Source organism: Spodoptera frugiperda, chromosome 1, assembly GCF_023101765.2.
Source record: "Spodoptera frugiperda isolate SF20-4 chromosome 1, AGI-APGP_CSIRO_Sfru_2.0, whole genome shotgun sequence".
Classification (NCBI taxonomy): Eukaryota; Metazoa; Arthropoda; class Insecta; order Lepidoptera; family Noctuidae; genus Spodoptera; species Spodoptera frugiperda.
This window is the reverse complement of record NC_064212.1, coordinates 3,021,065-3,036,606: the sequence shown is the minus strand read 5'-3', so window position 1 is coordinate 3,036,606 and position 15,542 is coordinate 3,021,065. Positions and strand designations below refer to the sequence as shown.

The 15,542-nt window shown below is 35.1% G+C and overlaps 1 protein-coding gene across 1 annotated transcript in view; it reads left to right on the top strand.

The window, feature by feature from the left end:
• The window catches only part of LOC118273271 (uncharacterized), a 145,331-nt gene that overhangs the window by 11,259 nt on the left and 118,530 nt on the right, over positions 1-15,542 (top strand). Inside the window, exon 2 of the mRNA XM_050696328.1 lies at positions 2,732-3,200. Within this exon, the coding sequence (XP_050552285.1) occupies positions 2,732-3,200 (469 nt within the window). The remainder of the gene's footprint in view (positions 1-2,731; positions 3,201-15,542) is intronic.

The window sequence follows — 15,542 nt, the reverse complement described above, 5'->3', positions numbered from 1 at the left end:
TTTGACGTTTCCTAAGTATACGATTTTATTGGAATAAATGATTTGACTTTGAAAACCCATTGTCTAACTGTTGTTCTTCGGCAAATAGATCTCTCCATCGTTCGCTGGGTGACTCTGAGTCCCTTTAAAAGACCAGAAGTTAGAGGCCATGTCTCGGTACCGTAAAAAAATATTACAAAACATGTTAGCTACACAGGATATTACAATCATGTAACATGTCAAAGAGTAGTTCTTAGTGAGAATGGTAATAAATTATTTCGATGTCGTATTAGAAATGGGGCGATCGTAAAATATTTATCAGACATTAAAATATTATGGCCGACTTTTACGACTCAGTATTTAGGTGGCTATTGTTTTTCTGTACGACTATTTTTGTGTGTGAAGTGTGACTAAAGATTTTGGTTGTGGTGTGGAGTTCAGTGGACCTATGGGAGTATAGGGAGACAGAAGGAGCATACGAATATAGGGTTTAGTATCAACAGATAGAGAAGGAGAGAGTAGACAGAAGGAGGGGAATTTTAAATAGCATACGTTTTACATTATGTCATAGTTTATGTTGCCGAAGGGGCAGCCTAACATGAAATGATGGATCTGGTGAGGCTGGCAATTAAAAAAAGAAATGATTTTATTTATCTTGTAAGCCGGTAAACGAGTAGACGGATGACCTGGTAGTAAGCAATCACCGCTCACCGGACACCCGAAACATCAGAGGCGTTACACGTGCGTTGCCGGCCCTTTTGAGGGGTTAAGAATTTAAAGGTTGTTGGGGAATCGGGGTTTGGTAAGGGGGAATTACCGGAGGCCTCACTAACTCAATCACACAACGCAAGCGTTGTTTCACGTCGGTTTTCGATATACTTTGTAAGACTCGGTAATCAAACATGAGATTACTGACTGAGAGCTTTAGCGGGCCTTTGACCATGTAAGCATTCACAAATCCTAATATAGTAGACATTGACAAGAAAATAGCGTTTGGTTTTTATCATAAACTGTCACAGATGTAATAACCAGCAACTGATAGATACTTAAACCTTTAAAGTGTCCATTTTATCAATTCATAAAACATTGTAACTAATACAATAACCATTTCTGAAGCTATAACGATCGATCACAAAGCTATCAAATTCTCTAAAAGCATTAATGTAAACAATGACAGCACTATTACGTATCATAGAAACCGCTGATAGCCAATAAAAATACACTCGCTATGGCCATCTGTTTATACACCGTTACAAAGATACAAATTTAACTTTACAATCGTATATGGCGCTAGTTTCTTTGTCATTAAAGTTTTACACTCAAATTTCTTCAAACAAATTGTGTAGTTCCATATTTCTCCGCCTGCATTAATAAGTTTGTATTGTAATATTTGAATATTTATAAGACATGCCGTAATATGTTGAGCGTTATTTTATGCACCTGCAAAGGGTTAAGACGATAAATAATTAATCATAATCAAAATTAAATGTAGATTTTATGCTTTGATAATTTTTGTTAATTTACCGTGAGTCGTTGTAAATCCATGATTGCATGCGTCTATGATTTCTGATTAAATTCATCGTGGGTTATACAAATTGATGAAATATTTATAAATATGGAGTTCATCAACATATTTTATCAATCAGTCAAAAGCCTTTCCATTACTAAATGCCAACTTCGATCGGTTGGAAACGACCTGGGGCTTACACTTGTAAAAAAAATCCAATAAAATCTTAATAATTATTCCATGTCAAAACTATACAAACCTCCAATCGTCGATCAATAGTTAGCATGTTAAAATAGTTCATTCAATTTCCACGCATATAAAACGATGCAATGGGCGTTTAGTTGATTGCAATATCAACGCAGTACGGATGAAATTTTACAATATCAATGTCGATCGGTCGGAATTGGATTAAGAGTAAGCCAGAATGCATTCAGGAGCTCCCTTCTATTATTTATGGTCTGATATTTATTTCAGTATAATATATCAATTAAAAATATTACTTACTGGTTAGGTATAGGTACAATGACTTCGTTTCTGTTTTGTTTTATATTTACTAGCTTTTGAGAAACCCGCTAACATTAAATTAAAAAATATTAATCAGCTCTTTGTGGTAAATTCAGGAAATATTTATCAGTAAGAAGTTTCCAGTCTTTAGGTATAAAGAAAGCATCTACTATTTTCCTTTAAGGATACACCCGAAGTAACAATTAAGATAAAACACCCGTTCTAGGCACGTTTTAGCCGTTGATTAGAGCCAGCCATAATATCGACATCGCCTAATTCCCCAATTAATAGCAGGCGCGTGATGAACATTTTAAGGGTCCATTATGGTTTTTATAGTTTTCCCTATTTTAGGAAGGGGTTTACATGTTTTAAGGGGGATAGAGTAGTAGATGAATATGATGCTTCTAAGGAGAACAGAAGACCTTTAGATACTAATTAGTTTCAAATGAACTTGATAATTAATACACTCACTTTTGTCTTAAATAAACCTTCATCTAATTAGAAAACTTAGCCTTTAGAAAATCCAGAGCTGCGGACTATTTAGCAGGTTACCGAACTCCGATGCTCGAAAAACAGGAGTATGAATGGGGTTGTTTTTATTTAGTAAGAGTCTGACACTCGCTCTCACCTCGACCCAAGGCGGGAGAAGTCATTAGATGATTTTACGAACAAAAAATAGCCTTTAGAAAATTAGTCTGATCATGTAGTTCAAGTTTTAAAACCTCTCCTTCTTTGTTCCAGAAATAGTAGAAGAGCAGCAATGCCACGAGAACGAGTTCCGACTAACATGTCGCGACCTGGACTCTCACATCGCGGTGCTGGAGGCGTGGTACACCTCCGCAGAAGACTACCACTACAACACCACCCACGAAAGCCTCCGAATTAAAACCGAAAACGATTCGGAGCTAAACAAAGTATATGTGTATTCTAGTCCAAAACATAATGGAGTATATCAACCCTCAAATCATTCCACATTAGATAACTCCTCAAATGTGAATAGCACCTTCGATTTTATCGATTTATTTAACGATACTGATAATGTTATGCTTTATAATGACACAGTTGATATGTCAGTGGATTTTGTGAATGTGTCCGGTTGTGGATTGCCCACATTCGCGCGGAGTTACGCTAGCTGGCGCGAAGGAGATAAGAGGAGGAGGCAGCAGTCCAGAGAAGCTGCTGTCAATTTGCGAGCGCCTGTTAGTTACCGGTGAGTCAACTGTTTTTATTGCAAGAAAAGGTGTCACTCTTATGACTGTCATAATTCAGAGAGCTTAGTACGAGTTTGTTTTACGTTTACCGAAATCGAAACGAGAGCGCGTTCGGCAGTCTGATTGGCCGGTGCGAATGAACCAACCAATCAGAGTTACTACCTCTTGCTTCAATCTCGTTCAACGTAACGCAAACTTGTATTAAGGGTACTGTCTTTTATGCAAGATAATTTTATAGAGCTATCGATAAGTACTAAAGGTTTAATTGGTTCTTATTTATTTATCGTTTCTTTTACTTTTATAAATAAATCATGATAACTTTCATTCACCATAAAACACAGAACGATGTATCGTAAATCAATTTGATTTTTGTTTATAAGTCTATAGAATTTTAATGTTATTTCCAAGTCAATTAAGTACAAAATCGAGTTGTAGTGGCCTCAGGGCATAGTTTCAAGTTTGGGGTCATTCAAAAAGGTAATGAACGGATATTGCCATTTTAAGAAAGAGAGTGCGTTCTGTGTTCATGTTGATAGTAGAAGTACAGAGATATATTAGTTTAAGACATTACATAAGAATAAGTATTTATTTAAAGATAGACTATAGGAAACTTATTAGCAATAGTGTAAACATCGATATGCTTTGTATTTTATTTATAGCTTATTCGTGGCATCATTTAAGATTTCGTCATTAAATGTAGATTTCAATCATCTATCACCTATCTGGAGAAATGGCTACTATTAAATAATGTCTTTGGCACTTTGTTAATGGTACTTTATCATAGTCAAGCCTTTTGGCAAACGAAGCTTAACGCAATACAAAAGCCAAATCAATACGTGCATATAAAAAAGTGTACACACTTCACATTAAGCGTATTCCAAATTGCATGGGAGTTTATAATCATTACGATACGAGGTTGTAACGATACGTTTACGATACGACACCGACATCGTGACCAAAGGGGCAAGGTATGGTGGACGTTAATCTCAAAGGCTTGCGTGTTAAGAGACGGTATAGGACAAAATGGCTCCGAATGGCTATGTGAGCTAATAAAATGGTGGAGTTACGTGTGACACTAACAAGAGCTGTTTACGTTGACGTACTAAATGGAGATGTTTTTTGTTTTTGGGTATATTATTTTCTGATTAGTCTGACATTGTCGTGGCAGTAAATAAAGGGCCTTTAAGGCATTTAAACTTATTATAAAGATACGAAATGTTGAAGGGTTTCTACATATTGTTTTGATCTGTAAGAAATCAATATCGAGTTATGACTATTTTCGGCTGAATGCCAGTTAACCTGTAGAGTCCATTTGGATACTTCGACGTTTTTGGATTGACCTAGTTATTGTTTTGTATTTTGATCTATCATCTGAAAGACTATGATTGTTATGTTTGTTTTTTATATAACGTTGTCCCACACTAGGATTTTCAAATGTATCGTGGATGCTTTTACCACATATATACACATGACATCTAGACCCAAAACAACAATTTGCGGATTACACAAAGATATGTTACGTGCGGAAATCAAACCCGCTACTCATTTCGCAGCAGCCCGTTTCCAATCCACCACACCATACGTATAATACGTTTACTCTATTTGTTAACTGTTATTATTAAGTTTTTAATTGCCGATAGAAAACTGTTGAAGACACCCCTAGAGACAATCCTTTGCCAGCAGTGGTCACTATTAAGCTACTACATACGTTACCGGGGCTCCGGCTCGAAAGGCAGGAGAAGGAACGGGGTGGTTTTTAGTCAGTAAGAGTCTGACACTCCCTCTCGCCTCGCCCAAGGCGAGAAAAGTCATTGGATGAGTTTCCCCCTCAAAAAAAATCGCTACTACATACGTATAACATTTAAATAAATAGTAGTTTTATCTTTAATCTCGGTTGTCTACTTTTATTTACAGTGCATAATCAAGTGTAATGTTCTATTTCCTGGTACGTTTTATAACTTAATTCTAAAAGAAATAAAATGTTCGTGACTGCATTGGTATGCGTTCTGTAATACCATATCATTACCTACGAGTACCATCGTAAAGCCGTTTACACACTACGCCACATCGGCACACCCGCGCCGCTTCGGAACATTTATACATGTACCTTGCTGCCACCGCGGGTGCGACGTCGTATGTATAGCTCCATACAAATCGGAGGAAAGCTAGTGCAGCGGCACCGCGGCGGTGGCGATGCCGCGCGTAATGTGTAAACAGCCTAAGAATTAATAAAACAAATGATCCAATTTGATATGAAGATGTAAATACTATGTTTAATTCGTTCGCGTGGTTGCTATGGCTACCATTCAATTATTTGTAATGATGTAACTACTAGTTGTGAATGTAACCTATTTATTTGTTGGGAGGTATAATCATTTAAAGAAAGCTTTGTTGGTTTGTTTTAATTTCAATTGTTCATGATAATTTCAATTTAAATTGGTTGTAATATGTCTAACATTATATGTTTGTTATGCTATTCAGAAAACGTGATTAATCGATTTTATTAATACCTAGTTTAGCTGACTGTATTACTTATTGACTGGAGCTGTGGACTGCCTAGTTAGAAAAGCAGGAGAACGAACGGGGTGGTTTTAGTCAGTAAGAGACTGACACTCTCTCTCACCTCGCCCAAGGCGGTATCATTATCTTATTGGATGATTTTCCCATTTCATGATACATTTTTTTTATAATTTTTCTGAATTATCGGTTTTTTTAAACAAATCCATCCCCATTTACTACCAAAAAAGGCTTCTTATCCAAACCCTTGACTGAATCGGTCACAACTACGTTACGTCACTAAGTACCCCCCACGTGTGAGGCCTCCCATAAGGCTGTATTATTCATTCAGAGCACAGGGCACAGGACCTGTGCACGTAACGATGTCAACTACTTTTCCCATGGGAAGGGAGTGTGAGGACACTTGGGCCCATATTATTAATTAATAGTGTTTATTATTACGATATTATAGTCTTTGGGGAGTTGGACAGTAAGGAGGGACATTTACATGTTGTTTAGTATGCGATTTGTGTGTAGTTGTGCAATTGTAATGTGTGTTGTTGCATGAGGTGTTGGGATTGGGTAAAGTAACAGTCCTATACAACGTGTAACAAAATGACCATATACATCAAGAAGCACTGATGAATACCGGTTGAATAGAATCTCTACATGAAGTTTCAGCTTAAAATACGTTTAAAAAAATTAGTACCAAATACTTGGTATCGCATAGTTCTTGATTTCAAATCATACAAACGTGTCACAACACTACAGGGATCACTTGCTAATATTACGAAACATTTCTTCTGTCAATCTGATCGCCTAGTACCTATCTACCTAATTTTGATTCGCGCGGCGCCGCGTATTGAAAAATTTATAACTCCCGTATCGTTTGTTATGTTATCTAGAAACTGTGCACTTGATATGTATACCCCCTTTTTGTTACACGTTGTATAGGTCTCCTCTACATTACTTCATACATTTAACATTTGCTCTACATTAAAGATAATCTCGAATGAATTAATGATGTCGATAACTAATTTTAATGACAGTCTTGTAGATTATTTTAAAACGAATGGGCCGGCTCAACCGGTGTGATACCACGGCCTCACAGAAAACCGACGTGAAACAACGCTTGCGTTGTGTGAGTGAGGTTACCGCAGGCCCGATTCCCCTCTTCCCAATCTTCCCAATCCCTAATTCTCCAATAACCCCCAAAATGCCGGCAACGCACTTGTAACGCCTCTGGTGTTTTCTACTTAGAACCTTGCACAATTTTTCTAACGGCTCTCCCACACTTAAAATGTTTCTAAGTCGGTTAAAGTGTATGTAAAATATCATTAGCAATTCATTGTATATTGATTAGTAAGCACGAGTAAATAAATAAACAGTCTCCGATGCAGCGCTGATGCATCTGATTACGTGTGTCGAAATGAATGCATTCTATCTTCGATATAATTGGGGCAAGCTATTATTATGTAGTTTTACGAAACGGAACATTGTTTTTGTTCTTTTTTTACTTTTAAAAGTGAATTCGCTTGCTTGTTTTTAAACAGCATCGTCCGTTGTTATTAAGGTAAGCGTCGTACGTTTCGCACGTATCGCACGTATTCCGTATGACGTCATCAGTACGCATCGCATGTAGGCATTGTTAATGATGCGGTGCGTACGATGCGGATCAGTGGACGCGTACCTTTAGGATTCAGTTTTAATGGTATCTGATTAGTTTTGTGACGACGCGTACCTCTAGGATTTAGATTAAAATGTTACCTGATTGGTTTTGTCTGGTTTGTAACATAAATAGAAAATTATAGGAACACTTTTTCGTTTTTCGTATTAACACTAAATAAAAAACGTAATAGGTATTTATTTTTACCCACAACACAACATACGTAACACATTATAAAGCCACAAAACTCAGCTTTAAAATAACAAAATAATTCCACAACGTAATTTAAATCAATCGTCTGAACATGAACAAATTGGAACGTCTATTTGGTATGCACATTTATTTTAATGTCAACAATTAAACTTGAACTTTATTACCTTAAGATAAAGTTTATTATCGATTAGATATTTCGGTACGTTCTATAGGTATTTATAGATAGGTATTTGACAATTGATGCGTCTGTAAATGGTGACGTTGGGTTAAGGGTTATCACTTGCTATTGAGGGCGCGGTGCGTGATAGTAAGGTAATTGGTCTTAGTGCTAGCTTGAATGACAACCCTGATAAATGACGTGACGTGACGTTCTTTTTTATTCGAATTCGGAAGGCGATTCTTTTACTTTTTTATTTTATTTGAATTTGGAATGTTATGTTTTTATTTTAATTTTATTGGTTTTTCGTTTTTGTTCTTCTAATTTTATTTTAATAAAATGTTTTTATAGAATGTTTTGTTTTTTTTTTATACAAAATACTTAAATACTCTGACGCGTGAACACTTCATATAAGTTGATGGTAGAAGATACAATAGGATTTGCTAAAATCACTAAAAGAGGCCCAATATCCATCGTATTCAAATTTTTGTTTTATTTTAATAATACAAGTCGATCAAGGGAAATTACATTAATTTAATCACACACTATTTTTACTTTTTTGTGATACTTAATGATTTGGCTTCTCATAATGTTCTATGACTAATTATTTATAGAGAATGCAAATCCTTTTTTGTGATATTTAATATCCATTTAACTGCTTTATTATGTACTAAGATTTAATTATTCAGAATGCAAAGTGCCGTATTATACATATTTATACTACACTCACCTCAGTTTTAAACTTTTTAATCCTGGATTTTTGTTCACAACTGTGAGACATTCGGCATACCAAACTTTATGTCTTGTCTAGAATTAGTTGACGATGTCATTCTCGCTGTCTTTAAAACACGTTGACAGTTATTTCAACAAAAAAGTTTAGTAATAAAATTAACAATTTGTTGCTTTGTAAATATCTGTAGTTTCTTTTTGTAATGTTGGTAATTGACATAGTATTGGACTTGACTTTTTTAAAAGGAGGATTAAATAGTATTGTGGGATTATTAGTATTGTTATGTTTGGTGTTTAGAGTTTGGAATGAAAGATCTAAAGGGATTTGAATTGATAAGATTAACTTGGTAAGAATTTATTAAAGTACGACAAAAGCTAAAAAATCCGTTGTAAAATCGTTGCGTGTGCTGATTTTTTGCAATTAGAAAAAGAGAGATAATTTGCAAATATGGGTTATTATAATAACATGTGTTGTTTAGTTACATTGCGTTATTATATATTTGTTTTAAATAAGCTCTTGATTAACATAAAATGTTAAAGAAGGAAAAAAGTTTTAAGCTACGTTGCACTAAGAACTAGATTGCATGAGTAATTTTAGACAATGTAAGACCTAGTTCTTTGAAAAAAGATTAAGAAGACTATTAGTAATGTAGAGCTTTACTGGTTTCGAGGCAAGAGGGACTCTTCATCATGAGCAGGTGCGCAGACCATTAACTTACGTAAGTGGACCGTGATTTTTAGTTAATTTAGTATGTCTTATGATAGTTATTATAAAAATGCGGAGCTTAGACCACTTGACTAGTAATTTACAACAAAAGTCTAGTATTTTGATTAAAATCCCTCTTGTAAGCTAACTTCGTAATCTCAGATAAAATAAACTAGGTAAGTACGTTCTGAAACTAATTTTCTTTTTAAATCTCTTGTGGTCTCTACAGTTGGGTAATAAATTTATTACTGGCCAGATATAAGACGGTGAACAAAATCTTGTATTTCACTCGGTATTAAATTCCCTTTTCGCCACATCGAGTCTTCTCCGCATTAAGTTTTCAAGAACGAGAGGCGAAAATAAACAACGGTTCAGTTATTTTTAATAAAATACACTTTTTCGTTGGGTTTGTTTTCTTATGTTAAGATTACTACTGACTTATTCTATGCTGTGTTTATAAGTAAATCGAGAATTAACATCATGGCTATTAAACCTTCGAGTGGTAAGCAGAGATTCATATGACATGTAATATTGTACTTTTACTTAATATGTCAATCCCTTGTAATAGAAAATCATCCGATTGTCATATACCGGGCATATAGCTAAACTCAGTGCTATTACTGAGAAATTTATTTTGACTGATAGAAAATACAAAGAAAACAAAGGCTATGAATACTAGGTACTCTATTTAGTTTAAATGTCATTGGCAAATCACAATAGACGTATCTTAACTATTTGACGGCAGACACGAAGAGATGCAAGAATTGAAATTAAAAGCATTAACTTATAATAGCCAAGAAAAGTATTATAACATCGATACTTCCTACTACATACATAATGTGCACTTTATTTTTCGAAGTTTTGCTGATTTTCGCTAGTTTTATACATATAAAAATAGCGAAAATCAAAACGCAAAAAAACTCATCGAATTGAGAACGTCCTCCATTTTGAGAAGTCGGTTAAAAAGGGATACTAATATAAAAACAGATGTATCAAAAACATATTTTCGGCAATCCCTATCTCCGTGCATTCATGTGCATTTTATACATCAGCACTTGTTTGCAGGTAGAACATATGTAGGGCATATTGTTACAACAGTTCCGCTACCAAATATAATTCTTTGAAGTTTATTTATAATTATTGGTACTGGCATGAATGGTTATTGTGATGGCTATATTTAAAGGTGAGATAGACTACAACATTTTCTGGAGCGTTTCTGTGTAATGTAACGTTCTTAATGGTACAATACAGGCAAAAATTCAGTTTTCAAAGCATTTTAATTGGTAAAAGGATGATACACTAGAACATATCATAGAGCGGCTCGTTGTTCTGTTACAAGTAAATGTTGTAGATTATACCTTAAGATACAGTTCTTCAGTTTTTAAATGTAGATTATATCAATCAAAAATAAACTTAACGTTTAGCCTGTAATATGCTAGAAATATCGTTTTTAATGTAGGTTCGCATGTTGACCAACGTAAAATATATACGAAGGATTCGTGCTAATCAGTAATACTTTTTTTCTTTTTTCTCCTAATTTTCTCCATTATGATTGGTAGGTTCCTATTTCTGGAGCTGCGGATTACCTAACCGGTTTACCGGGGCCCCGGCTCAAAAATTAGGAGTTGGAGCCGGGTGCTTTTTAGTCAGTAAGTCTGACACTCATTGGATGATTTTTACCCCTTAAACGGTTCCTATTCCTTGTATAGTTATCTGTGACTGGCTAAATACATGAGCTTTCTGAGCATGAAGGAAGAGAAAACAATGAGGATCGTAGGAGGTGGTTCTGTGGTTTCTAGAACTGAGACTTTTGAGGAAAAATAGCTTTTATTTCCATTACATCATTAGATATTTATAATAAAACGTAACGATCTGAACCTGTATGTATTTATTACCTACGTATTTTATATGAGTAACCTCAAAAACTAATAATTTATCCAATGTTTCTCTAATCTTAGACTTCTTTATGGCAATTTTATCAAAACCATTTTTTACAAACAGACAATTTGAATCGATTTATTTTTTATACAAATTTATCTTTTTTCAAAGTATGTTTATCGATGTTTATTTTCGTTTTTCATCCGAGAATCGATTCGTTCAATATCGATACTCGGTTTATTTGCTCGCAGATTAGGTATTGGCTCCAAATATTATTTGCTTCAATCAGGAATATATTTGGTCTCGTTTTGCAAACATATCATCCTATTTGATGAAAGATGAGTTAATCGAAATTTTATTTGATTGCTACAAGCTGTTGGTTTGAGATTAGTAGGTAAAAACAAAATAATTTCATGCCCAGATTAAGAATAGGCAGACTAGAACTAGCAGAGGAATAGGTACACCAAGGCTCCACAATATGAGTTGATTTCTTTCATTTTAAGCTCACTGGTAGAGCACCCTTTCCGTGAATAATTCCACAATTAAACAGCATCTTTGGTAGTCAACAACGCTCTTGTGATGTCTCTGCTATTACAGGTATACCTAGACTATGATGGTCCCTTGACATCAGAAGGGCCGTAAGTTATGTTACTATTAAAAGTATAACAACATGACCAGAAGTCTGGCTACTTCTTCGATCAGAAAACAAGCATTCCCGTTCAACGTGGCTATGCTGCCAGTCTTTTTGGAACGTTCCCCAGTGACAGTGATGCGGACGAGTACTTTGACGCGTAATGAACGGAATTTTTGTTCTTTTAACTTTTCAATGAGAAACCTTTGATCAGTAAGTATCAATTGTTTGTAACGTCACAATATCCTTAAAAGATATTTACAAAGGACTTCTTTCTATGTGTTCAAGTTGTCACGTGAGCTAATTATAAGGTGTTCAATCTTTCAAACGTTCGGTAATTATGTTAATTAGCTTCTTTGCTTACAAAGGAAGGTAACGAATGATTTGTGGCAAGGTTAAGTAATTTGGGGTTGTTAGTTAAATGTGTGGTTTTGGTTCAGATTTTCTTTGTATACCTACAAGATTATCTAGACACACGGTAGTGTGTCCGCCAAGTTCGAGCAAAAAAACCGACACACCGGCCGTGGGTTATATTACACGAACCATTTCGGGCCAAGTTCGACCACCTATAACTCAAGATATATTTTATCTACGCATATGAAATTTCTAGTATCTGTCGAGATTACTTACTTATCTAAAATACAAAATTTCATTAATGTACCTATTGTAGAGTCTTGAGATATTGACGTCAGAAAATCGCTATTTTTACTATACACTCACTTGACTGACTGACTCTCACTCACTCACTCATCAAAAAACCTAGACCACTTCCAATGGTCGTATTGACTTGAAATTTGGCATGGAGGTAGGTCTTTAGGTCAAGGTAAAGGAAAATATCTGAAAATGGCCAAGTGTGAGTCGGTTTTAAAAATAATGAAGGTGTAAATTCATACCCCTAAGGAACTAAAACAAAAAAATATCTATATCTTCCAATGGTCGTACCGACCTAAAATTCGTTACGAAGGTTTGTATTTAGTCAAAGTAAAGTAAAATAAGAAAAAAAGAAAATAAGCTTACAAAAATAAATGAAATCCCACCCAAAACATAAATGTGAAAGGCATAAAGTTCGATAATATTGGAATGCTTCGCCTATAAAAGAAGTGAGATCTAAATAAGTACCAAGTTCCATACACAGACCTCAGTTAAAAATGACTATAACTTCAACGTTTTAATAGAAAATTATATACTTTACTCATTGCGTTTAGCTAAGTTTATAACAAAGTGTGTGAAAACTTGCCAACTTGTTATATCATTTTTAACTGAGGTCTGTGTATACAAAGGAACTTGGTACTTATTTAGAAGGTCTCACTTCTTTTATAGGCGAAGCATTCCAATATTATCGAACTGTGGCTAGCCTTTCACATTTATGTTTGGGTGGGTATAAAGAGTTACCGCATGTAAAGTAAGTATTATATGGTCTATAGTCGTAGAAGGTAGTCCTAGCTAGAATATACTAGGATAGCTTTTTTGACTATTTAAATCTAAATTTAATTTAGAGAATCTACTCAGAAACAAATAGTACCTAATTGAAATGATTAAGTATTAACTGTCAGGCATCAATACCTAAATACTATTCAATCAATTCAATCAAACTGAAAATCATTTAATACTGCAGTCATTTGGTAGCTTTTTTCTGTGGTTTTGTCTTAGCAGTAGTTGTAGTCCTCGACAGATAGAATCCTCGGACAACAATTGGATTTTCAAAAAACATTCCGAATAACTGTCATCTCCCCTTTTGTTTTTTTTTTCGGATCAAAAATCTCCAAAGGAAAAGATCAAGAGAAAGATTATCTTGTAAACAAATTACGTCCTAATAAAGTTTTATCGGTTCCCATAACGTTTTCCGTCGCCATTCAAATGATGGGACTAACAAAACTATAAGCTATAGAAAAAAACCGACATAACCTATAAATATAACTTTACCAACTTAAGTGTGCAGTTGAGGGCGTCACTAGTTAGTAGATGATTGTCATTCTTTTGTTCGGGATATTTCTAGTTCCAGTTTCGTCCACCTGCAAAGATAAGTTTGTTGTATAAAGGTAAGCGTCCACAGGCCCGTATCATACGCATTGCAAGCATCGAACGGATCGCATCAAACGGATGAATTTTTCAGACTGCGTCCATCTATAGCAGCGTTCGGATTCCGACTCGAGTATCAGCAATCGGATTGCCGATCCCATTTCAATCGAATTTTTGGTATCGGCATTCCGTATGACGTCATCGGTACGCATCGCTGTAGGCAATGCCGATGAGAGTTCCGTACGATGCGGATCAGTGGACGCTTTTGTTATGAGATTCTGTACAAGACCAAACTAAAATCCGTCCGTGCGATGCAAAGATGCGGGCCTGTGGACGCTTACCTTAATGCGACATAGTTTTAATCCATTCTTCGAATTCCTGTGATGTGTATTTAGAGACGATTTATTTTTAGTTGATGTAGAACTAAAAATGGCGCCTTTGAGCTATAAAAGACTTATGTAATAGTTTACAAGTGTTGTCTCGCTTGGGTTGAATATGGAAAATTAATTGGGTGTTTTCTATTGACGGTTGAATGAAATTCTTTTTGACGATGCTTTACTTTTTTGTTATAGTAGGTACCTAAAAGATTAATTTTGAAATGGTTACATAGGATTATTATCAAAAAGTTAAATAATTAATATGAAACTAATAATGAACATTAGTAACGAAAAATAATAAAAACAGTTCACAAATGCTGTTGATGTTCGCTGATGGCAGAGTATCGAATAAAGGACTACAACTTTGACAGAGACTGTGTAACAGCATTATCTGATGAACATGTACCTTTTAACTGCGAATGATGGTAGAAGATTAATGTAGAATGGGCCCATAGTCCAGAAGGCAACTATAAGGGGCTGTTAATGTGAAAACTTACGAACCCTGTCTATTATAGCATCATATTACTAAAACACTTAGTACCTACAAAGCTGTCCAAGTAATTAAAAGTTACAAGTTAGAAATATTACCTCTTTCTATCAACTTTGACTACAAGCACATCAAGCTACCCTAAACTCTTTAATAAATTCCAACCTTATTGGCAAATGATAAGGTTGAAAATCTATTAGAGAGAAATCTGAGTATTTCTAGGAATATTATGAAAGTTTGCCATCAAAGGGAACTGGAGAAGTTTCAAAGATTGATCTTGCCATTAGGTAATACCTTGTACCGGCTTTGGTCTTATTTTAGCCCAGTTTTGCCAAGGTAAGGAGTTTTAAACATTAAGTATTGAGTTGTACAAGTTTTAGAGGCTTCTGTTACAAATCTTGGGTTGGTAAATCAATTTGTAGTATTGCTGTAATAGCCTGGAATTTTGTAACGCTGGAATAGATACTCGTATATAATTTAAAAAAGTTGCAATGTCCCTGGGCGGCTCTTGTTATGCCCCTCAAAAATTACCCATTTACTCACCCATAATAAGTCACTCATGGTCAAAAATTGACTGCACGGTTGGCCCAGTGGCTGGGAAGTGGGCAACCGGCTGCCGCTCAACATGTAGTGAGTTGGATTCCCGCACGGAGTAACTCTTTGTGTGTCCCACATATTGCTGTTTCGGGTCTGAGTGTGATTGTTGTGTATGTGAACTTGTATGTTTGTAAACGCACTCACGACACAGCAAAAAAATCCCAGTGTGGGGCAACGGTGTAAAAAAACAAAAAAAAATACAGTTAAGCATCATGCTACTACTTTAATGCTAATTGCAGTCTTTGTGAGGAGTTCAAAAGAATAATTATGACCTGAAAAGAATTTCCAAGTTTTAAAACGTTTTATGAAAAGCGGCGACTAATTAATTGGTCCAATGGCACAACTTCTGCTATTACTGGCTCCCACAAATGAACTGCTATCATAA